Source organism: Ictidomys tridecemlineatus, chromosome 10 (genome assembly GCF_052094955.1).
Source record: "Ictidomys tridecemlineatus isolate mIctTri1 chromosome 10, mIctTri1.hap1, whole genome shotgun sequence".
NCBI classification, from domain to species: Eukaryota; Metazoa; Chordata; class Mammalia; order Rodentia; family Sciuridae; genus Ictidomys; species Ictidomys tridecemlineatus.
In genome coordinates, this window is record NC_135486.1 from 52,097,954 (window position 1) to 52,123,806 (window position 25,853).

Genomic DNA, 25,853 nt, shown 5'->3' on the forward strand with positions numbered 1-25,853 from the left:
TCTCTCCAGCATATTCCCAGGGCTTTCTTCACCTGGTTTGTTACCATAAGGACAAAGTCAGGACCATCATTGTTCTGTATGGAGTCAGGAATGCCACACCTGGGGGTAGTAGCACCCATGTCATTTTCTGAGGCTTTCTCCATCTTAATGAGATAGGTTTCAACCCAATAGGAAAAACTAGTACATTTGGAAATGCAAATCAAAAGTACACTAAGATTTTGTCTCATTCTTGTGAGACAGACAGTTATCAAAAATACAAATAATAATAATAAACGCTGGTAAGAATATGCAGGGAAAGGTACTCATACATTATTGGTGGGACTGCAAATTTGTACAACCACTCTGGAAAGCAGTATGGAAATTCCTCAAAAAACTAGGAATGGAACCAACCACCATATCACCCAACTCTCCCACTCCTTGGTATTTATCCCAAAGAACTAAAATCAGCTTACTGCAGTGACATAGCAGCACAATTCACAATGGCCAGCCCAGTTGCCTGTCAATAGATTAATAGATTGAGAAAATGTGCACAATAGAGTTTTCTCAGCCATGAAAAATGTAATTATGGTATTTGCCTGTAGATGGATAGAAATGGAGAACATTATGCTAAGTGAAATAAGCCAGCCTCAGAAAATCAAGGATTGAATGTTTTATCTGTGGAAATTAGAGCAAAATAAGGGAAAGGAGGGGGAGGTTTGAATATCACAAAGTGATAGGGAAGATCAGCAGAGGAGAAGAAAGAGATCAAAAGGGAAGGAGGAAGGATGAGAAAGAGGAGGAAATGTAGAATGGATTTAACAAAGTCACACTACGTGCATATATGAATATGCCACCGGGAATTTTACCTATATTTATATGTAGAAAGCACCAATCATAAATAAATAAATAAGGGAATGAGTGAAAGGAATATCAGTGGAGTAGAGGAATGGCTGGGATCATTTCCACCTCAGGAAGAGGATGAAGATGGGGTGGAGGGGAACAGGGACTAGGAATGGAACCAACCACCATATCAACCAACCACTCCTAGGAATTTCCCTAGGAGTAAATTCCTAGGATTTACTCCTAGGGAAAATGGAGTAAATCAAATTGAACCCAACTACTATGTGTAACTATAATGCTCTAATATAGATGAATTTGCTTCTGTTTCTGTGAAAAACAAAACAAAACAACAACAACAAACTAGTACATAGTGGAAGTTTCCAGCAGCCTTCGGCATCTGGGTGAGATCCACCTGCCAATCTTCAGAGGGTTATGGCCTACAGTATGGAACCCCCTGAATGTTTTTTTTTTTTTTGGCAGATTTTCCATTTTGGGGTTGTTCTTAGCATAAAGTTGGCATCTCTGAGTTACCTCTACTGCCCGATATCATCCTGCCCCTCCAAGGTATGGTCTAACAAATTCCATTAACACAAAATACCCGTGACAGCCTTGCTGAACACAGGTAGCAAATAAGAGATTCTCTGGTACCAAAAAGGCTGTGAGAGTTTACCTTCTAGTAAGAGGAAGAGTGCCAATCTTAAAAAACCCTTAAGAATGGAGGCCCCAACCAGTCTCTCTCCTTGTCTGCTTCTGAATATTCAGGACAGAAGGAAGTCAGGTAGATTTCAGGTATCTGCTGGGCCAAAAACACAGTTGTTTTATGCAGCTGACTTGGTAGCCGGATTGGCTAGGTAATTTCCATGGGATATTATCTAGTCTCCTTTTGGATACCCAGAACAGTGGATGATATAATAGCCACCTCTTTTGGCATGAAGATAGACAGCCTCCAAGAGCATGCACATCTCCTGATTATGGTTCTTATTATTAGAGGACATCTTTTCCTATGGTCTCATGGGCATGGAGAATCAAGAAGGCATATTTGGGGTCAGGATAAATGTTAGCCTTTTTTCCTTTTTGAAAGCTGAAAGGCCTGGGTAAGGACTATTAATCTAGCCTTTTGAGTGGATATGCCTGCCAGAGGGGAATTGACTCGATGACCTCTTGTAAAGTCACTATTGCCTATCCAGCATGGTGTTTCCACAATCCATGAAACTGCTTCCATCTGTGAACTGGTTATGGTGTAAGATTGGAGGCTTGGGACCTGTGGGCAGCAGGGCAGCTGGGTTTAAAACTGATGTAGCTTGAAGAGTCACATTAGGGTCATCTAACAAGGTAGCTTAAATTTAACTAACCTCCCAGCGGTTAGCCAATATCTGCCCTTTCATTTTATCAAGGTGAAGACCTGATGTGGCACATATACAGTAATTGGCTATTGCAGTGTAAATTTTTCAGCTTAATTTAGCACATGGCATGTAGCTGCTATTGCCTGGAGACAAGGAGGCCCTCCCTTGACTGAGTGATCTAATTACTTTGAGAAATCAGCTACAGGCCGGGGAACTTCCTCCAGCAACTGAACAAGAACCCCTAGCCCAATGTCTTGTCATTTATTCACATAGAGTTTAAAGTTGGTCAGTCGCAAAGCAGAGGTCAATGTCAATCAGTTCGTGAGAGTTTTAAAAGCAATTTGACACTCCTTTGTGCAAATTAAGAACTCAAGATATGACCCAATTAGAACTTTATGGGCTCATAGGGGCTTTGTTCTCTGCCCAAAGTTTAGGTAGCCATATCCTCCAATAATCTGCCAGCCCCAGATATCCTCTTGATTGCAGGTCTTGGGGACCTGCATGCTGGCAAAGGACATTTTTCTGGACAGTTGCTAGTCTTCATTGACCTTCCTGATATTGGAACCCCAGATAAACAAGTTGTTCTTTGTAAGTCTGTGCCGTAGTGGTTAAGAGTCTCTATGGAGTTTTCTAGGCAAATTTCCTAGGTCCAACTTGCAATCAACATGTCGTCATCCACATATTGTAGCAGGGTTCCATGGTTTAATCATGACATTCTCATTCTTTAGCTAATATTTCTCCAAAGATTGTGGGTGAGTTCTTGAGTCCCTGAGAAAGTGCAGCCCAACAGTATTGGAAACTTATATTTGAGTGGGGGATTTGCCCATTCAAAAGCAAAAGGTAGCTAGGTGTGGTGGTGTAATTCTAGCGGCTCAGGAGGCTGAGGCAGGAGGATTGCAAGTTCAAAGCCAGCCTCAGCAAAAGCAAGGTACTAAGCAACTCAGTGAGACCCTGTCTCTAAATAAAGTATAATATAGGACTGGGGATGAGGCTCAGTGTTTGAGTGGCCCTGAGTTCAATCCCTGGTACCCCCCCCTAAAAAAAAAAAGTAAAAGGATATTATGATTCACTTTTCAGTGGAAAACAAAAGAAGACATCTTTTAGATCAAGGACAATAAGCCATCTACATTCTACCATCAAAGCATTATTACTAGTAGCATTAGTATTAGTAGTAATAGAATTTTGTGGAATTGGGGATTGAATTCAAGGACACTCTACCACTGAGCTACAATCCCAGCCCTTTTTTTATTTTTTATTTTGAGACAAGGTCTCACTAAGTTAGTGCCCAGGCTGGCCTCAAATTTGCAATCCCCCTGCCTCAGCCTCCTGAGTTGCTGGAATTATAGGCGTATTCCACTGCACCTGGCCCAGCAAAGCATTTAGAAGAGTATAAGGATTAGGCACAGCAGGGTGAATGTCCTGGACAATTTCATTAATTCTCATAAGCCTTGAACACAATGATATTCCTCCAACCTGGGCTTTTTTGGGGCAGAATAGGATATTATAAGGTGATTGGCAGAACTGGATAAAATTGCATTTTAAGAATTTTTGAAGCATGAGTTGGATTCCTTCAAGGGCCTCCTGCTGCAGAATATTAAGCAGGAAGTTGGTTTGGCCTTCCCTTAAAAAAAAAAAACTTCAATAGACAAGGTGGTTTTTGCTTTGCCTGGGGTCCTGTTAGCTTTTGCTGCCCGGTTGATAAGTCGGTGGACCTCAAGGGGCATTGACTCACCCTCTCATGGCTTCTCCTGGCATAACCGATGGCAGAAACTTACAGAAAGCTGTGTGTTGGGTGCAGGTCACCCACACTGCACTCCAGGGGCATGGAAAAGCCTGCTCTGGGGCTTTCCTGATACTCTTGTGATAGGCACAGTTTGATTAGACCTTTTTGTTCAAGGAGTTGTTAAAACCAAACACGTGGCCCCATGTTGACCATGAAGTTTAAGGTTTGTTTTTCACTACCAGTTATAGCTGGGGTTTCTGAGGGGAAGGAATGATCAGAACCAAAAGTGTTGAGGGGAGCCCTTGGATTTTAGGTCCTCAGTAAAGTTCTGCCATCTGATGCTTTGGCTCTTTGGTACCAGGAATCGAACCCAGGGTGCTTAACCATTGAGTCACTTTTTTATTTTTTTATTTTGAGATAGGGTCTTGCTAAGTTGCTTAGGGCTTTGCTAAGTTGCTGAGGCTGGCTTTGAACTTGTGATCCTCCCGCCTTAGTCTCCTGAGCTGCTGGGATTATAGGTGTGCACCACTGCCCCCTGCTGAACTGGTCCCCCCCCTTTTTTTTAAGAGTTTGGGGCAGTTTTTCTTCCAATGCTTGTTCTTATTACAGGATGTGCATTGATCCTTCCCTAAGGATCAATTTTCCAGGAGGGCCTCCGGTTCCAACCCTGAATATTTTGCATGAAGATGGTGGCTTGTTAGGCCTTTCTTATTTCCCAGTCTTTATAGACCTTGTAGGCTGTGTTTGCCATCTGAGAAGGGTCCATACCCACAGTCCCCTCCCTCAACTTTCTGTAATTTCTGCCTATTGTTAGGGCCCTCTGCCCAGTGAGGGCTTTATTGACCATCTGTACATTTTAGGGGACTTCTGGGTCTACGTCAGTAAATTGCTTGTAAGTTTGATTGTAAGTTTGATATATTCTTTCTAATCAGGCTGAGGGATCTTCAGTTGCTCCCTGTTGGAAATGTTGTGTCTTTTTTTTTTCCTTTTTTTAGAAATATTTTTTTAGTTATGCATGGACACAATATCTTTATTTTGTTTACTTATTTTTATATGGTGCTGAGGATGGAACCCAGGGTCTCACACGTGCGAGGCGAGTGCTCTACCACTGAGCCACAACCCCAGCCCGGGAAATGTTGTATCTTATTTAAGCTTTCTGACTTATGCACCTCTGTCAGAATCCTCCCAGATCCAGTTGAAGTCTGTCATCGTCACCATTTGGCTTTCAGTTTGGCTCTGCTGGTGTTATTGCTACTGTTAGTTAGACCTGGGGTGTTTTGGAGGTCAAGCAACCTGCCCAAATTGGTTACTTTGACAGGTCTTAAAGGGACCATTCTGGAGCATATTGAGGAAGTGGTGTCTTCCCTTATGCCCTGGTGGCTCTGTTACCCAGACGTCTTCTTGGTGCAGCCAGAGAGGGTAGAGGACCTTTTAGGAGTGAGGGAGATGTGGGATTTAAAGCAGTGACATGCTTTCTTCCCCTTGATATCTTTGTTGTCATCTGGGAGGGGTTTTGGCTATGGCATCTGGGGGTCTTTGCACCAGGAGTTTGATCCTTTCTTCAGAAAAAAACTTGAATGTGTAAAACAATAAAGGATTAAATATATGGCACCTCATCCCATTTTCCTGATCTTTCACAACTTTAGTTGTGAGATAGTATAATAATTTAAAGATGCATTTACACCCATCTCTCTTTTGAATATAGTGTACACATAGGCCATACCATGTTATAGTAATAAATTACCTTTTTTTACTTAGTCATAGGTTCATAGCTATACGTAGACCAGTCACCTAAAATTCTCCGTAGGGGCCTTCCTGTAGACTTAGTATTGCTATACAAATTATAATAGAGATCTCCCAAGCACCCTGATTCCTCTTATGTCTCCTCTCGCTATGTCATACCAGGTTCCTACAGAACTTCACATTTCCTTGTCAAAACAAATGATCTAAACCCAGAATGGAACAACAAAGTTCAAATGACAAAGAAAGAGCAAGGGTTTGGCATGCGCTGTCAGAGAGGATGCACCAGGGTCTTCAACTAAAACCTGCAAATCTCAAGGCCTATTTATTTGCTTTACCAAATAGCAGTAGAAAGTAGCCAAGGCTGGCCTGAAGTGGAAAAAAAACGTGAGGACCCTGAAATACAAATAATTTTGGCTTCTGTGTGGAACCATTGCATCCTTCCTGCTTGTCAGAGGTTGGCTAGCTGCAAGTGGCTATTGCCCCAGGGAGTCTGGCCTCCTGGCTGCTTGACAAAGTTTGTTAGTAGAGGTAGGGGAAAGTCTAGGGGGTCCAACTGACCAGGCTCAGCCATCAGTTCCAGAAAGCCAATCAAGAGAAGAGTGGTGGTGAAGGCAGGAGAGGAAGAAAGTCATATTGGGAAGAACAGAAAGGTCTAGTGATCTAAGATCTGCCTTGGAGGGGCTGATAAGAGCTCTGTAGTTTTATAGTCAAGGAGAACAAGGTCAAGGTTCAGGGGTTTGCAGAGTTGGCACAGCATATCATCTTGGTCTGGCCATGATACGGCTGATCATTATCCCAGCTAATTGTCAGGATTGGCCATGGGTAGCTTTGTGGGCACCAAGGAGGTCCATGGGGGTGGAGGGGGCAGGTAATTTCAGTCTTCTGTTTTAAGATGTCTATTGATTAGATCTGTGTTCCTGGAGTCCAAGGTGACTACATGAGAGAATGACTCAGGGAACTTAGAAGAAAAACGAAACAAACAAAAAAATCCAAACAAGTCCAAACAGCGAAATGGAGTCAGAGAGATAAAATGGAGTTAGATGTAAAATGGAATGGGCCCTCCTTCACAGCAAGTAGAGAATTGGGGCCATTTCTGAAATCCACTAGAGTCCGTTAGCACACCATTCACTCTAGGCCTGTCTTTATTAAGACAGGATGATGATGTGGCATTGTTGTGATAATTAGGTGAGGTGATATAGTCCAATGCTAATCTCTAGTGAGTACTCTGTGTATCACAGATTAGTAATAATGATGACGATGGCTATACCTTTGACAGCTGGAAGGTTATAGATAATCAGACTCATGTCTAGCCCAAAGGACAGCCTAAAGCAATCCTCTGATATTTCTTCTCAGTGATTCATTTGTCTGTCCCTGTCCACCTTGAAAGTCCCTGAGGGAGTCTTCCTCACTGGCCCTTCCTTTTTCTCTTTTCCCTCAGCCCTGTGTCCACTGTAGTCCTCCTTTCTGCCTCTGACTCAGCCTCTCATCTCTAGATGGAATGGGAGTTGGAAGAGGAGGCAAGAAAATACAATGTTCCATGATGAGCAGGTGCAGAAGTCAGAGCCACCTGGCTACAGGACAGATAAACCTCTCTTCTCAGGCCTGCAGCCTCTGTCTGCATCCCTGCCAGCCTTGTCATTTGATAATATTGAGTATTTTCCAATAGCATTGATTGCTCCAGTGTGGTGTTATCCTAACAGAATCTCTGACTCACTTCAGTTTTTTTTTTTTTTTTTTTTTTTGCTTGATTTGGCAGGGCTCTGAGAAGGAAGATGGCAGTAAGTGCATCTGTGCCCAAGAGGAAGCCCTCTAGGATTTTAGTCAGTTGTTAAATGATTGCAGTGAGAATCAAAGAGCCTGCCTACTTCCCATTCCCTTCCCTACCGTCATCTTGTTGCCCAGTGAAACGCTTGTACCAGTTCTCTATTGTTGCCCAGAAAACTATCCTAAAGTTTCGTGGTGTAAAACACAATTGAGCATGCACATCAGTTCTGTGGGTCAGGCATTTGGATGGGAGGACACAGTGTGATATTTTATCTCTGTTCCAGAATGTCTGGTGTCTCAGCTATGAAGACTCAAAGAGCAGGATGACTTATTGTTTGGGGGCTAGAATCATCTGGAGGCATCTTCACTCACATATCTGGTGGCTGGTGCCGGCCATCTGCTGGACCTTACCTGGGCTATTGGTTGGACACTGTCATGAGGCCTCTCAGAATATTTCATGTGGGCTAGTTTGGGCTTCCTTCCAGCATGGCAGCTGGGTTCAAGCGTGGAAGCTGAAGATGCAGGAAGTGAAAACCATTAGTCTATTGAGGCTTGATGAAGGGAGCTAGCACAGTACTTCTGCTGCCTCTGGCTGTGTGGATTGAAGGTCAGATAATACATAGCCTGGAAGCCATATTTTGTTGGTGTCCAGTCAGAGAACACAGTTTTAATAGGAAAAGATATGAACCAACTTCTTGATGGAAGAGTGTCAAGGAATAGGGGGAAATGTTTTAAAACTACCATCTTCTCACTTGGTGGTCCAATTTACCTTTTTGCTGCTTGACTCTATTTCACATTTCTCCTATTAGTGAACACTGCTGATCACTCACCTAGCATCATTTTACCCTATTCCCTTTTACCAATAAAACCCAGATATTTTCACTCAGGAACTCATTCCTCCTTCACACAGGCTGGGCGTTGTAGAAAGATGACCCCACTTCTAGCTGCAGATATGGACCCCATTGCTTAAGCCAATCAGCACATTCCATTTCCATTGCCAATCATTGATTCAAGGGTGGGCATATGACCTAAGCAGTCCGATGTAGGTATATCCAGGACTCCTGCTTGGAATGCTAAGGCAGAAATATTCTTTCTTTTTTGGACATTTGGTATGTAGATGTGAAACCTGGAACCTCCATGATCATTTTGTCACCATGAGGGATGCTAGACTTGTGATAAAGCTCACAGTATGGAAGACACAGCAGAGAGATGGAAAACAGTGGCTCCTTGTTGAATCATTGAGCCAAGGAATCAAACCAACCCTGAATTCCTAATAATAATAATAACAAAACAGCAATCAGTCATTCAGCAGTTGAGCATAATCGTTATCAAACCTCTTGAATACCCCTGCCTAGATATGGTAATTATCATGATCTATACCTTACAGATAAGGCAACTGGTCCTAAAAGGTTTAATGAGGACTTAATCTTCCCCAGAGGTAGAGTAACTTGCTTAAGTTCATACAGCCAGTAAGTAGTCAAGTCAGCAATGACACCCAGCAGTCTGAACTTAGAGTTGGTGCTTCTAACCACTACTCCACATTTCCTTTCTGGGCTTTTCCAATTATGTGAGTCAGTAAATCCTTTTATTTAACGTCTATTCACGTTGGTCATTTCTAAAATAAAGATCACAAGGGAGAACCTTCCCTGCAAGTGTGGTATGCCCCTGAGGTATGAGCAGCAACGTCAGCTCCAGCTCCACCGCATGGAGGAAGTCCTTCTGAGCCTGATCCCATGAGTCCAAGCAGGAAGTTGTCCCTGTTATGGGAGTTTACATGTGGGCCTCCCTGCAGGGCACAGCTCCAGGAAGAAGCAAGTGTGTCTTCCAGGGCTGTGGGGAACCACAAGTCAGACAGGGAATACCTGAGCCTGGGCCAAGGTTCCTTCCACTTTCCCCCACTCTTCCCTGGTCCTTTGGGAGGTTGGGGCACCCGCTCAGCTGAGTCACCTCCTTTCTCCCTGTTGTTACCCTGTGGCCATTTAAATGAATCTACAGTGGTTCTTTAAGGTCTCTTAGAGCTGGGGTTTTTTCCTGGCTTCCAAACCAGAAGCCTCAGTGTCTTCCATCTCTTTCTCACCTCCACACCTGCCATCCACCTAAGAGGCCGGTTTTGCCAAGTTACCTGGGAATAATGCCCTAGGGTTGGGGGGGGGCATGCTTAGAAGCATGCTTAGAAGTTCAGGGGCTTTTGTCACAGCCCTGGCATGGCTCCATGGCATCATCTATTTTCTGTGTCAGGTGTCTGTGTGCCATCTGTCCCCTAGTTTGCTTAAACACTATATCACCTTCTGTGCAGCCAGTAGGATGCTATTTGGTAGTATTAGATCCCAACAGGTACTTAAAACTCTTTTTTTTACTGAAAAGAGAATTTGTCTTTGAAAAAAAGGAAAAATTCACCATTAATTGGTATGATAAAAAATTTTCATTTTGCTTAGTACACACCAGTCCTTGTCCACATGCATAAATATTTTTAAATAGTCCCCCCAGCATAATATAGGTACTATTTTTGTAACTTCACTTAAAGCACTTTCCCATCTCACTGTGTGGTCATCATGAATATAATTTTTACTGACTGTATAATACTGTGGCATAGGGATGAGTCCTGAGCCTCAGGCTTTATGAGGCTGGTGTGGTGAACTTAGCAGTTTTAATAATTTTTTTTTAACAAAAGGTACAGTGGAGAATAGGGCCACTGGCTACAACCTGCTACAAGAACAGCCTTTATTGAAATCTTCAATTTCATATTCATATTTTCATATTCACACATAACAGCCAAGATTCTTCTCCAGTCCTGCCTCCTGGGAGGGACCATTCTGTCAATCACCCTCCTAGTCTGGTAAGGGACCTCCCCAGGTTCCCAAAGGGTCTTTGTAGCTCTTGTTGTGTTCTGAGGACTTTACAGCATCCCTTAGCCCTCCCACCCACCCTTGAGGTAGGAAGGGGAAACTGAGGCCTGGAGAAGCCACGTCCCTCGTCAAGCTTATCTTTCATAGCTTATCTGTGAGACTGAAATCTTGGCAGTCTGGTGCTAGACCCCATTGGTGGCCCTGGTGTCCTGCATCTCTGCCTCAGCCCCTTCACAGGGTGAACCATACAGCACTGTATTCCATGGACTGTTTCTCTCTCATGCTACCCTATGGGAGTCTTAATGGCCAGGACACTGTCTTTTTGTGATGATACACGTGGGTTTGGCCTGGTCCTTGACCCCAAGCATGTGCTCCATAAATATTAACTGAAAAACATGGAAAAATGAAGGGATGAATGAATTGGGCATCATTTTTAGGAAGAAGCATGGCTTAGTTGGGGCTGCTATAACTGGGTAGTGTATAAGGAACAGACATATTTTCTCTCAGTTCTGGAGCTTCGAAGTCTGAGAAACCTCTTCCTGGTTTCCTTTCATGGCAGGGCAAGAGGGGAAAACTGGGAGACTGCTTGGGTGTCTTCATCCCTTTATTTATTTTGTGGTGCTGGGGATTGAACCCAGGGCCTTGTACATGTACCTCCTGTTTTAGTCAGCTTTTTTGCTGCTGTGAATAAATGACATAAACGGCACAATTGTAGAGGAGAAAAGGCTTATTGGAGGGCTCACAGTTTCAAAGGTCTTAGTCCATAGAAGGCCGGCTCCCTTCCTCAGGGCTCAAGATGAGGCTGAACATCATGGCGGGAGAGGGTGGCAGAGGGAAGCAGCTCACATCATGGTGATCAGAAAGCAGAGAGAGACTGCACTCTCCAGATACAAAATACATATATCCCAAAGCCATGCCATGCCCCAGCAGTACCCTACCACTTTAATTACCACTCAGTTAATCCCATAAGGACTCTCACAACCCAATCAATCTCCTCTGAACCTTCTTGCATTGTCCTTCACACATGAGCTTTTGGGGGACACCTCACATCCAAACCACAATACCTCCCAAAGGCTCTGCCTCCAAATACCATCAGAGTGAAGATCAAGGCTTCAACGTGTGAATTGGAGGAAAGGACGCAAATATGAATCTGTAATATGGCCACCTTGCATCTGGGAATGCAGGTGTCCAGGCCCACCTGGCATAATTGGGATTGTTCCAATATCCCATGTGATACATGTCAGAGGCCCACTGAGGCTTCCCCTTGCACATGGCCCAAGGGCAGGATGCAGAGCACATTGTTCCTTCACATACTCAGTATGTACAAGTACAGTCTTGAGCGCCTGAAGACAGCTCTCCCCAGAAGCCCCAGTGACTGCCACACCTGGCCATGAACATCCATTGGTGCCTGGCACACTTGGACTCAACACACTCAGGCGCTGGAGTCCCAGGTAAATCTTACTCCCCTGGTTTGGGTTGATAAGCAGTAGGTGATTGACTTCAACAAGCTCTATGCTGAAACATAGTAAGTGTTTCATAAATGTTATCTGTGAATTGGGCAAACAAATGGGGTTTAGCTATGAACTCTGATGTCTCAGCTTAGGCCCAGTGAATTAAAAACACATCAAGGCAAGAGGTCAACTAGGGGACTCAGGTACTGCAGTGTCCCCAGAAGAGCTGCCTCTGGTCTCATCGTGCCTGTCTCTTGCTGCCTTTGATCTCAGACAGCCTCCCTGGCAGCCACAACTTTGGGCAGAGATCCTCTGTGTTTTTAATCTCAGTGTCTACCCACCCATAGAAATGTCATCTTGTCGGGTTATAAATTTTAAGATGACAGAAGCCATGCCATGCTCTCCAACAAACGGCACCCCAGTTACCCTTTGCCCATCTTTCTACCTGACCGATTGCCCTCAAAACCATACCTGCTGGACTGTGGGAGGACAAAGCCAAGTCATCAAGAGTCTCATCACCATTATCTATTCTGCTCATTACACAACCACCCTCCCCTGTCTTCCCAGCCCATCCTCTAGCATATAAGCCCAAAATCTGTTGTGACAAGACTCAGATCCAGGAAACAAAGACGTTCCAGGTGGTTAAATTTCTGCTCAGGTTTAACAACTTGGGGAGACCCCGAGAGAGACCTAAGGTGTCCATCTCTCTTCTGCATCTCCTAGTCCCTCCACGCTGGAGGATCGAGGAGAGGAAGGCTGAGGACAGAGGAGATTTGCTAACAAGCACGGGGAGGCTGACGCAATGCCCAGCACCATTAAAATTAATGATCAGTTCCAGTCGACTTAGCCTCCAGAGGGACAATCAACCTCCAATCAAGGTGGGGGCACTGAGAAGGATGGAGGAAGGAACTTGTCTCATTTTCTCTGTCCTTGGAAGGAAGGACAACTAGGAGCTGCTTGTTACAGGAAAGATCCCCCAGTTACTGCACTGAGATGATAGATGTCAACCAAACTCTGGGCATCCCAGTGGGCAGTTCTAAGATAGCTCCTCTTTTTGCAATGGTGAAAACCATTCACAGACCCTTTCTACCATTGCCCCAAGATACAGAGATACAGGCACTGGAAGGTTCATTCTGAAGAACTTTGAGGGTGGACAGGATGATGCCAATACCAGAATTGCCAGAGTTTTGCCTTGCTCATTCTCAATTGGTCTTGGATTCCATGGTCTCTGTGCTGGCTAGGATGGGAAGCTGCAGACCTGTGCTTCTATGAAAGGCTTTCTTGATGAGCTACTTGGTGCAGTTTGAGAGAAGGACGCAGCTGGGAGGTGGGTTTCTGTGAATGTGTTCTGTGTGTGTGTGCCAGGAATTGAACTCAAGGTCTCAGCATGCTAGGCAAGAACTCTCCCCCTGAGCTACACCACCCAGCCTCTGATGCCTCTTTCAGTTCCTACCTTCCTGCCCCCCAGCATAGCTTTCTTTGCAATCTCTGTTCCAGGGTATCTGAGCTAAAAAGGATGATAGTGCCTTCCCACAACACAAAGAAACACACGGTTCGCCAGATCTACCCCATTCTGTGAGAAAACAGACATCAACAGGGTCATCTCCTGCATCCCAAATGGGGTAGGGAAGTGGGGCAGGATTCTGTCCCTATTTTCTGCAGACTCCCCCAGCTGACTTAGGCCATGGCCACACAGACCCTGTTTATAGGCCCTATTTGCTCTCAAAGCTATACTGATCCTGTGTCCAGGATTTTTATCCCAAAACAATTGTGAACTTGAAGTTTTCTTTTCCTTTTCTGGTTTAAATAATTGCACAATGAAGAAAAGATGATGACTGAATCTGCCAATTAGAATCTTGAGGTGTCAGGGCCCAGGAAGGTGTATTTTTAGCACAATATCCATTGCTTATATTCCCAGAGGTTTGAGTATTGAATCTTCATAGGGTTGAGTTTGACCCTGAACTCAGTGTGAATGAACGAACTCCATTTATTCACAATGTGACCCTGAACGAGGCAACCTTTACTTGTGGGACCTATTTCTTGGGGTGGGGCTTTTCCTTCCAAATTAGCTATAGAGTTGGGCCCAGGACTTTCTTTGTATTTCCTTCCTGCCTCCAAATCTCATATTCAGGGAAATTCCCCAAAGAAGACTCAACCAGTTTTCCCGGAGGAGCAGTGGAGGGCATCCAGGTGTAATTTATGGCCACTGACAAGCACCACATCTTAATGACTGCAGAGCTGGCTGCAGGTGACATCTGGGATTGAACTTGTCTTACTGGCGTAAGTCCCAGAGGCACTTTTTATTGGAGTAGTTGCTTCAGAAGACAGTTCTTTCAGGCTGGCGTTGTGGCTCAGTGGCAGAGCGTTTGCCTGGTACCTATGAGGCACTGGGTTCGATCCTCAGCACCAAATAAAAAAATAAAATAAGATAAAGGTATTGTGTCCATCTACAACTAAAAAATACTTTAAAAACCCCCCCAAACACAGCAGCTCTTACCTTCTCCCCCTGAGTTCCAAGAGGTCTAGAGATCCCCTCTCTGAACCCAGCCCCTTCCACTGCTCCCACATGAGTCGTGCAAGAAGCCGAGCTCCCACAAGATTGCAAAGGACGGTTCCAGGCCCCAGGCTCTGTCCCGTGGGAGCAGAGCCGCCCCCTCTCCTGACAGGAGGCTGCACCAGTCCTCTGCTGGCTGCTTCTGTTTTTTTGTGCCTGACAGAAGCAGAGTAGGGAGGTGAGAGCTGCGCTCCGGAAACTCTGCCCAGAGTTCAAGCCCAGAGAAGCCCTTTGGGCATTTCCAGGATGGAAGAGGAAGGACCCTTTCTCCTCCCACCAACTTGGCTGGGGCCTGAGCCCCTTGAGCAATGGCGGCCAGAGAGACTGTGTTTGCAAAGTCCAGCTTAGCTGCTTCTTTGTCGTGACTCTCCACCAGAAGACCTTCCTCAGGCTTCTCCTGCCTGCCTTTCTTTCTCAGGGTCACGGAAGGATGTGCAAAGAATGAGTGTGTGCCTATAGTCCAGGTGTCTTGATTTGGGGGCTTGATAGTACAGTTTATTACAATCATTTTTCCCTGTGCCAATTGGTGTTGACCAAGTCGTGACACTTCCAGGAGGGATATGCCCGGAGCCCAGTTTCCCTGGCTGTGCTGCAGAGGAATGATCTGGAGTCATCACTGAGTCACAGGGTTGGGGGAAGCTGTTGGACCCAGTGAAATGTCAGAATCGTGGTCTAGCTACTGGTAAAGTTGTATGTGTTTCTGATTCTGGACCTGCAGAGTCTCAGTCCTACCTGTCCATTAGTACATTAGGACCTTTGCTTATTTATTTATATATTTTTGGTGCTAGGGATGGAACCCAAGGTCTCAAACATGGTAACTAAGCACATGTTCTATCCCCCCCAACCCATTTTGTCTTTTTGGACATGCAGTTCTAGATCCATCCCTGTGTCTTCAGTGGTCTTGAAGTGGGACCCTAGAATCTGCATTTTTATGAACGTCAGTTTGAGAATTCTGATGCACAACCTGGTTTGGATTCTGTCTCCTCACCACCTTCTCATTTTACCAAGAACCTTGACGTCCACTTGTTCCCTATCTGGTTATATATCTTCATCCTCCTCCTTCCCTGAGCTTTTCCTTAGCTTATAAACAAACTTGTGCTTTCCCCCCTTAAGGAGGAGTGGCCCCTCCCACGTCCTGGAATCCTCAATTCATTCTCTCCTCAGACCTCAACGCTGTGCGCCAAACCTCCTCTTTCTCCCATCCTCCCACCTGGGGCGGCTCATGCCTCCTCAGATCTGATTCCACCTGTGTTCTGGCGCCCTATTCCCCACATCCTCCTCCTGTAGACCCTCCTTTCCTGTTTCTAGGACACCCTCCCCTGTCCTCTGATGGGTCCTCGGGCGTCCCCTTTGGGGTCCTCCTAACTTGCTCACCTCTAAGATCTTCATGTTCTGAGGATGACCGCAGTCACTTCTAGGTAACTTCCATGACCTGAAATTGTCCCCTCCCAAATTCCAGTCTCCCCACGGACATGGCCCCTCTGGGTTCCCCACCTGGTCAGTGACTTCACCCTCACCTCAATGTGGACCACTAGAAACCCAGAACCATCCTGGGCTCCTCCCCTACTCCAACAGCCAGCAGGACATCCAACCCAAGGACACCATTGCCCTAGCCCCCTGGGTCCCCCCTCGGTCCCTGCTCTCTGCCGCTTCCCTGTGTCATCTATCCTGGGGCTTTCAGCACACCTCCCCATCTAGCTTTCGGCCTCACCCTGCTTGACCCATTCTCCCCTTGGGGGTCACAGTGTTTGTTCTAAAACTCAAACCCAAACTCAGAGCTCTTTGTTCAAATCCTTCCCAGGGCCTGTCCACCACAGGACTCCAGATCAAGCCTCTCGGGCTCCTCCCTGGCCTAACCCCTATCCATTCCATTCTTGTTTTTCTTAATTTATGTAGTTTTGACTGAAGTATGAGCCAGCCACATCGGAGTCCTCCTAACCTGCACGCATCCTGTGGCCAGCTCCAGCACCAATCAGTCTCCGGACAGATCTGCGCCTTGGGTTACTCTTCCCTCCGTCCTTCTTTCAAAGAGCTCCTCAATATGGTATCCTCTATAGTGTCAGCTTCTGGGATCCCTGCCTGCATTCCTGTAAAGCCTTTCTTGCTACAAACAGAATTATCAGTGTTCCTTGTGTGACCCCGTGTCCCGACCACAGTGGAGTCCCCAGGCAGGGGTGGGCCAAGCCCCCTAACCTGTTGGGTCTCTGTATTCAGAACTGGCATATGGCTGGTGCTCAGTGGAATGAATTGGAACTGACACATTGTAGTTGGGTGGAGATCTTTATTTAGCAAGTAAGACTCATTTAAAATAATTAACACCTCTTTGTGTAAAAATGTGCCAAAATCATTTTTTTAAAAATTTACTCCTGGAGAGATTAAAACCATGTGTTTATAATATCAATCCATTTACTTACTTAATCCTTACCTTTTATGGATTTTTTAAACCTTCTATGGCAAAAGGGACCTATTATCACTATTCCCTTTAAATTAATGCCACTTCAGATAATAGGTGTACATGTTGTACAAGTAGATTATGTATAATGTGCTTATCTTTTGATACAGTAAGAATTATCAGGAGTATGTCAAGATGGGTAAAAGGGAGAGAAATTACCAAAGACCCCTCCCATGCCACACACATGTTAACGAGGTCTCTTTTTTGACATAGAGTCCAGCCAGCACATTTTTTCCTAACATATAAGCCAGAGCCTTTGCTGATGTCATTCATTTCTCAGGCCCTGTGTATCTGCAGAGCACTGGGCTCACCAAGCCTTTCTGTCTCTGAGGCTAGCAGGCAGGTAATGAAAAGATCCGTTGGCCCCTAATTGGTTTGGTAATTCTGATGAGATTCGATCTTTTTTTTTTTTTCTTTTTTTTTTTTAAGAGAGTGAGAGAGGAGAGAGAGAGAGAGAGAGAGAAAGAATTTTTAATATTTATTTAGTTCTCGGCAGACATAACATCTCCGTTGGTATGTGGTGCTGAGGATCGAACCCGGGCTGCACGCATGCCAGGCGAGCGCGCTACCATTTGAGCCACATCCCCAGCCCGAGATTCGATCTTTTGACAGGGGATTGAAGGGTGAGTATCCAACATGAAGAATCTCTGAGTTCAGGGACAGTTTCTTCATGCTGAAAACTTTCACAAACAAATGAAGCTGAACCAGGTGAAATTGCTTTATGCAGCTGCTCTTGACTTACAAAAGTACTAACTGGATATCATTCATAAAAACATGAAAGAGCATTGACCACTGTTCCCTTTCCTTGGCAGGAAGATTGAGGCAAGGCTACAGGCTACAAAGAGCAGAGGATCACAGGATCTCAGCCAGATCCTGCAGAGTCAGGATACTGCAAGCCAGAGACGAGGGCAGCATCTACTTTAGGGCCTCCTGTGGGACACTGGCTGGGGTAGGGTGGGGTAGAGTAGCATATTTTAGGAATATTCGAAAGTCATTAAGGATGAAGGATTTTTTTTCTTATTTTTTTTTCAATGTAAGAATGTAACATCCCAGACTGAAAACAACTTAGACTTCTAAACTAGATTGGGGTTCAGAGTGGGTTCTGCCATGTGGATAAGTCATTTTGTCTCTCTGCACCTCAATTTCCCCATCTGTAAAACAGGGATAATAACCACTACCTCTGGTGGTTTTAAGAATGAAGAGTAATGTAGGTAGAGAGAGGGGAGCTTGTGCTTAGCACTCCATAGGTGTGCAGTAATTGGCATCCTTGTTATTTTAACCTAATGGTTTCATTTTCTTCCATCTGCAGAGGTCTGTTTTGAAACAGTGTCAACTCATGCTCACCTCCTCTGACCCAGACATGTTAGTCCACCAGAACAAAGGACAGTAGCACGTACTTCCTGATGGTCCCTGTGCCCTTCCGTGTTCACTAGTAAATCTGAGTCCATATCCATGCCATTTCTCAGCAGCTGCCTTCGCCTCCCGTCTGTCTGGCCCATCTCAGACAATTTGAATCCATCAGCACCCTGCTGACAGATTTTCTTAGGTCACTTCTCTTGCATCCCTGTCCGGCTCAGAAGTCTGTGAGACCCCCAATTCCTGCAGGTTAGGAACAAACACTTATTCAGGCATCCAGAGCCTTCCACAAACAGTCCCAGTCAGTCCTACCCCAGCATCCCCATTACTTCCCCATGTCCCCACTCCTGCCCCCTGCAGCATCTCCACTATCCTCATCCCAATGGGAAGAGGCTGGAGCTCAAGCCCCAGCTCCATAACCTTCACCTCTGCAAACCTATACAAGCCCTCAGCCCCCCTTCTCCTCTGCCAAGTGGGGATGATGAATTCGCCCAGGACTGTGAGCTCCTAAGGGTAGGGACTGAGCTCCCTAGTGTCAGTCCTGAATTTAGTCCTGAGTGAGCCTCCACAGAGGCTTTTGAGTGGCAACCCAGCCTCCACACACAAAAAGAGGGTCCAGCAAATGCTGTGCCCCTGGCTAGACTGTCATGGGATGGACAGCTTTGCCTCTCCACAACTCCCATAGGCCCCTCTCCCCGGGGTTTGGTGCCAGGAACACTGGATAGGCTGGTTAGCAGCTTGATAGATTTTGAATCTGTAGTTCTCACACTTTAGTGAACTTCATCATTCCTTGGGGTAGGGATGGAGCTTGTTTAGGAATGCAAATTCCTGAGCCACCTCTTAGACATTCAGGTGGGGCCCCGGGCACCAGCATTTGTAGCAAATACCACAGGTGGTGATATGGGTGGTCTGAGTCTGAGGACACCCTTGGTGTTGGTTAGTCTTTCAGATGTCCACCGGCCACCTGCTGTTTTCAAGGCACTGTGCCATGTTGGAGGCATGAAGGTGCAGGCTGGACCTCAGGTCAGAGTTGATGACGGTTGTTAAGAGGGGGGGGAATGGGTGTGGCCAGTATGAGAAATCAGCCTATGGCATTTGCTGGAAAATGGATGGAAATGGAGAACATCAGGCCCAGTGAAATAAGCCAGTCTTGGAAAACCAAAGGTCGAATGTTTTGTCTCATATGTGGAAGCCAGAGCAGAGCAGCGGTCAGAAGGAGGGGAGGGTCAGCTTTCACAAAGATATAAGGAAGATGAGTGGAGGAGAAGAAGGAGATTGAGGGGGAGAGAGGAGAGATGGGAATGGGGAGGAAATGTGGAATGATTTTTTTAAAACCATACTATGTGCATATATAAATATACCACAGGGAATTTCACCTTTATGTATAGTAGAAAGAACCAATTTTTAAAAAAACGATGAATGAAAGGAAGATTAGGAGAGGAGGAAGAATCGGGGGAGGGAAGAGGAGAGGGGAAAAGTGTTTTTTTGTTGGAGGGACATGAACTGAAATTGAATTCCATGCATGTGTGATTTTGTCAGGATGAACCCAACTACTATGCATAAGGATAATACTCTAATCAAAAGAAAAGAAAGAAAATTATACCATGGACCCAGGCTTTATTCAGTCTTGGGTCTCAGGTGTAAGGATGTGGGTGGGAGCAAAGGCCACCTCTGAAAGCCACTAGGAGCCAGCAAGTTGGTCAGGGAAGGACCAGAAACCAGAGTTCAGAGAAAACTGACCACCAGGCAGCTTCCTCCAGGGACAGCAACCAGGAACGTGAGAATGACCAACCAAGTACTGGCGGATTCCTCATATTTCCTGCTCCCTGGTCCAGCCCTGCTTTTAACAGGTCGTCTACACCTGGAGGCCGCAGCTTGGGCAACAGAGGAACACACCATTGACATGACACAGCAGTGTGCTCAGTGCCCACCTGCGATGATGACCTTGAACAAGATGCTTAATTCCTGAGTCTGTCTGTCTCTCTCTTTCTGCAAAGTAATGGCCCCCAAAATATCCACTTCCCAATCCCCAAACCTGTGACGATGTTATCGTAAGTGGTTGCACAAGTGATTAAGGGACTCTGATCTGAGATTATCCCAGTGCGCCCTCATTAGAGACAGGCAGGAAGATGAGGGTAGGTAGAAAGAATATCACTTCTCTGTGATGATGATGGGGTCACAAGCCAAAGAAATGGAGGGACCTCAAGAAGCTGGAGAGGGCCAGGCAATGGACTTTTCCTTGGGGCAACCAACCTTGAAGTCCCACTTCAGACTCTTCTGACCACCAGAACTGTATAAGAATAATTCATGTCGCTTTAAGCCACTAAGTTCATGTCGCTTTAAGCCACTAAGTTTGTGGCAACTTGTTATAGCACCCACAGGAGATTAGAATAGAGATGCAAAGAATGCAGCATTGGTGCCAAACTCAGAGCCCAAGTACAGAAAGAGCTTGGTTCAAGTGCAACTCAGTAAAGGTAGCAATATTACCCACATTAGGTAAGTCTTAGACAAGGCAAAGGATGTGAGTACACCCCCATGTTTCTTGGTACCTTGTAGATGCCTGGTAGGTCCCTATCTTTCCCCTGAAGGTCTGGGTGGCTGGGAGAACCCCACCAAGGAGAAGTGTAGGAGACCTGCAGTGGCTTGTGTCCTCCCCACCCTTCAGGTCTCTGGGTCTGAGCTTCTGTCCTTTGGTAATCAGTGTGTGTGCTGGGGGGCCATTCCCTGGCCCTCCGACTCTCCTGAATTTGCCGCTGTTGTTGGTTTCTGTCTCCCCAATGGTACCTACTCTTACATATGACTCTAAAGCCCTTGGAATCTTTCCTGCATGAAGTTGGTGCTTTTCCAATTGCTATCTCTTGTCCTTGCAGGTGGCTGCTCTGTTGCTTCTTCATGGCACTGACTGCTTGTCATGTGACTTCTTTGTTTCCCCAAAGGCTCCACGACTGTGCTGGGCCCTTGGCAGCCCCATGCCACACCTTCCCCAAGGAGTCCACTGTCCTTTCTAGTCTGGAGACAACAAGATGTGGTCCAGGGTCTGAGCCGGGCATCGGCTGCTTCTGCCTGAGCTCTCAGAGGGTGGGCTGCCACTGGGCCCCAGCCTGTGAGGAGCATGTGTGCCCCTTTATCTCCTAGCACCTTCTCAAGGCTGTCCCCTCTGGCCTCTCACAGGGACCTTCGTCTCAGCCTTCACTGTGCTGTGTGGGGCCCGCACTGACCTCCCAGACAGGCACGTGTGCTGCGTCTTCTGGCTGAACATCGCAGCGGCCCTCATCCAGATCCTCACAGCCATCGTCATGGTGGGCTGGATCATGAGCATCTTCTGGGGCATGGACATGGTCATCCTCGCCAGTGAGTAGCTGCTAGTGCCACACCTTCTTGTGGGTCTGGAGCCTGGAGGGATGTGAGGGCTGAAGGAGCGGCTCAGGAACAGGAGGGACTTGGGAGGCCTTCTTGGCTGATCACAGTCCTGCTCACCTCCTAAGGACAGGTGCTCTGCAGCACTCACCCCTGTCCTCCTCACGACTGCCCATGGCCACTTGGCACAGGGGGCATTCCCCACCACACCTGGCCAGGACACCTGTAGGGAGCTGAGTAGGCAGAGTCTCCTCTCAGATGGCGGAGACCTGAATGTTGCTTGGTACCTTGTGGATGCCTGGTAGGCATCCTGCAGGCATTTGTCAAGAAACAACCCACACTCAAGTCTGTGTAGCCCTAGAAGTGGCCTGAGTGAGCTCAGCCCCTTCACTGACTCCATCCTACAGTTTCCAGAAAGAAGGACAAGGCCACTTGCCCACAGGAAACCCTACACTGTGTTTCTTACTGCTAAGGCTGTGTGATTCCTTCTCGGGTTAAACTGAGCTCTTTGTTCATTGATGGTAAAGCTTTTCTAGTCTCATTTGGACAGGGCTGACCTTCACCAATCTGATGCAAACATGATCCAGACACAAAACTATTTTGCCAAAGGGTATAAAGTTACAAATTTACCAAAGACGGCTTGATTACTATTTTTAAAATAACCAAGCAAAACCTAAATCAGACATCACTTGCCTTGAGCAGCTGCACACTTCTCCCTTTGCCACTGTCCAAATTCTCATGAAGCTGTAGCTCCTCAATAATCAGGACCCCATCTCCTCAGGCACTTTGCCCTACCCTACCCCAGCCTGACTCCATACTCCTCATCGGGTCCCACACCCAATGAAACCATTCATAAGTGGAATTGCCAGTGCCAAAGGCAAGCTACACTAGGGGAGGGCAGCAGAGGCAAACAGGGAAGCCCAGGGTTCAAGGAACCTAGAATGATCTAGAATAATCTAGAATGATCCAAGTCAACAACCTGAGTTTGGGACACACACACAATGCCAGGGACAAGGCCAGTGACTAAACATGTCACCAGGCCAGAGAAGATGCAAGTACCTGAGCCTGAGTAATACCTGCAGAGCCAGTGTCTGAGTCAGACAGGCTGCCCACAACGGGTCCTCCAGGAGCACCAGTAAGGGGAGGAAGTGGGTTGGCTGGACTTAGGGTATCTCAGAATTAGAGCAAACCAGGCACATTCTGGGCAACCAGGGGCAGCCAGAAATGGGAAGAGGCATAGCAGGCCTGGCCAGCAGCTGAGTGTGGGCTGCCCTGGTGAAGGATAAACTGATAAGCAGTAAGAGAACTACTCCTTCCTGCTGCAAAGGGCCTTTCTGGGGCAGTGGCTGCTCCTGCAGGTTGGGCTCTGGGAGATGGGCCTGGAAGAGTCAGTAGAGCACAAGGCAGGCCGGTTCAGCTCTCCAATAGAGACCTGCCCTGTGTCCAGGGGCCACTTACATTTTGTAGGAGAGGTCAGAACATTACTGATTCAAAAGAACAGCTACCCGCCTTCTGGTGAGTCCTGAAAGCTGCCTGACAATTTCTCAGAGGGAATTGGGGTACAGGCTCTTGACCTCGTTTCTAACTGGAACCTTGGAAGACCATGAAGCCTGCCCTGGCTTCACACCTATGAACTCCTCTTACTGGTTCATCTGCTCATCAAACCAAGGGTCTGGCCAGGTGCTGGGACTTTCATGTGTTAGTCAGCTTTGTGTTGCTATGACAAATACCTGACATAAATAAACTTATAAAGAGAAAAGCTTTATTTTGGCTCACAATTCTGGAATTTTAACGTTTTGGTCCATGGTCAGTTGACTCCATTGTTTTAGGGTCTGTAGTGAGGCAGCACCTCATGATGGAACAAAGCTGCTCAGCTCACAGCCAGGAGGCAAAGGAGAAAGAGGAAGTGACCACAGTCCCACAGTTCCCTTGAGACACACCCCCAGTAACCTAAGACCTCCCACCAGGTCCCACCTCATAAAATTTCTTCTACCTCCCAATAATGCTGCTGTGGGGACACATGGGCCTTTAGGGAACATTCCACACTTGCAGGATGAGCAGGTACATCTCTAACCCCAGTCTTTCCCTTTCCCTTCCCAGAACCCCAATCCCTTCCTGTGGATGAGAGTCAGCTCCTTAGACGTGTGGACGCTGGCTCTAAGGAGCTGTCTTTACATCAAACTCTGTAGGGAGCACATAAGAAAAATAGTCACACGGTAGCCTCATGCCCACCGACCCTGCCTGACCACCAGTGTCACTCCCCCATCTCAGCAGGGGATGGCTTTGCACTTTTTCCAAAAATTGCACCCACCCTCCAAGGACACGTCTTGCCACTTGTGCGATGGGCAGAGATTGCTCTGAGCAACAGTGGAGTGTGTGTGTATCTCAGAGTCGCTTCTAGAGAGGAAAGGCCACAATCCACTTGTCTGTCCTAGTGGACAGTTGGATAAGTGGCTGTTCTTTCTGGTGTCACTCCGGGCCCTTCCTGTGAAAATGAAGGAAACGTTGCAGTTGTGACGACACAGGTTGACTTTTCACATGGCACCCTCCAGGGTGTTATCGGCAAGAAAAACTCCTAATAATCCAAAATAAATGGGAAAACTGGGGGTGGGGGAGGGGGTTCTGAGGAATGATCAGTAGAGTAAATGAAGGGGATTCAGGAGGGTTGGGATAAGGGAAGAAAGGGGGACTGAATCCGACTGAACTTTCATATGATGTTTATGAGTACGCCACAGTGAATCTCAAAATCAAATATATCCACAAGACACTAAAAAAACCCTGTAAGTAAATTGCAGAGAGATCAGTAAAGTAGAGGGAGGAGATCGGGAGGGAGGAGGAGGGAACGGGAAGGTGCTGGGGACTGAATAAGAGCAGATTATAATCCGTGCTTTTGTGATTATGTCAAAATGAATCCGAATGTTATATATAACTAAAAAGAATCAAGGAAAAAAAAAAAAAAGAAAAGCTCCTAAGAGGGAAATCAGAGAAATAGAGACAAAAGTACAAGTGAGAGTCAAGAACTTACCAGCCTGCTGCCCTGTTTGTATTCATCATAACAAATAACAATCAGTAATGGCCTGTCTTGGGTCACGGGTTAGTAGGTACTTGGTAGCTGTCTGGAGGGTTCCTTCTACAGCTGTACCCATGACAGATGTTGCTACTCCATCATGACACTGTCAGCCCAGGGCTTCAGGCAGTTGATCCAAGATATCTGCATGGTCATTGGCCATCTCTGAGCCTGGGTATTTTCCCAAAGCATTAGGTCTTATATATGTGGCTCCTGTCCATACAGAGGGCAAAACCACATGGCCCAAAGAGCAGGGTGGACACCAGAACAGTGCCCTGTACCCATCACTCCTGAGATGCATCCAGAATTTATCTCAAGGCATGGGCTGGGGAGGAAAAGAGAATGAGGGCAGGAGGGGAGCAGAGGTGTGGCCTGGCTGGCATGTGGGGGCTGGGGAGGCACTGGACAGAGTGGCTTGGCAGAACTTCTGTGTCTCCCCTGCCATCCTAATGGGCCTACCGCTGGCCACAGTGACTAGTCACCATGACCAGTGAGCACCCCTTGTCAGAGGACTGGACTTCTAGGAAGTCACTGGCACAGTGCCTATTCCGCCTCCCGGGACCCTCCCTGGGTGCCCTCCCATTGTGTATTTCAGGCATCTCTGTGGCTTCTGTTTGTAGACTGTATTTTCTCTCTCTCTTCTTCCTCCTGCTGCCTCCCGTCTCTATGTTGCTGCAGTTTCTCAAGGTGAGTCTGCTGATGGGCACGTGGACCTGGGGCTGCCTGGGGGCCCTCTCCTCCCTGGGACCACCACTCTTGCCCACAGACACCCCACTCTCCCAGTTGGTCAGTGGTTTTGTATTTTTAACTTTATATTTTGGAAAATATAGATGAAGCTCACACCAGCTTCAAGCAGTCACTGCCACCCTGTTTCATCCATTACTCCCACCGTCTCCACACCCCCGCCAGCACTGGATCATCAGCACCTAAGGTTAATGAGTAATCTGCTAGATGAAGAGGGAAAAACCCAGTTATGTCCATGGACGCTCCTTCTCAGACTAAGATAATTAGTGGATGGGGATAATGGCTCAGCAAATCCACTCAGATAATTTCAGCCCTGTAATTTCACCCAAACATATTAGCAATGATTCCTTAACATCAACAGGGTTTGTATTTTCCCAAAGGTGGCTGAGGATGTAGCCCAGTGGTAGAGCGCTGACCTAGCACACACCACACAGATATACACACACATGGGTTGAACATCCTCATGATGATTGCTTCCTTCCGGGTACTGCCTTCCTCCTTTCTTCCTGCCTCCTCTCCACCTGTGCCACAGGACCAACACTTGCTCACTCACTTGCCTGGACTTTTCCCCAAGGCTTTGCATTTTGCCATCACACCAGGGCAATCTGGTGGAGCCATTTTTATGCAGCTGCTT

At 46.6% G+C, this 25,853-nt stretch overlaps 1 protein-coding gene across 1 annotated transcript in view; it reads left to right on the forward strand.

Moving 5' to 3' along the window:
* Stum (stum, mechanosensory transduction mediator homolog) overlaps window positions 1-25,853 on the forward strand; it is a 71,314-nt gene that overhangs the window by 38,326 nt on the left and 7,135 nt on the right. The window contains exon 2 of the mRNA XM_040277342.2: window positions 21,223-21,402. Within this exon, the coding sequence (XP_040133276.1) occupies window positions 21,223-21,402 (180 nt within the window). The remainder of the gene's footprint in view (window positions 1-21,222; window positions 21,403-25,853) is intronic.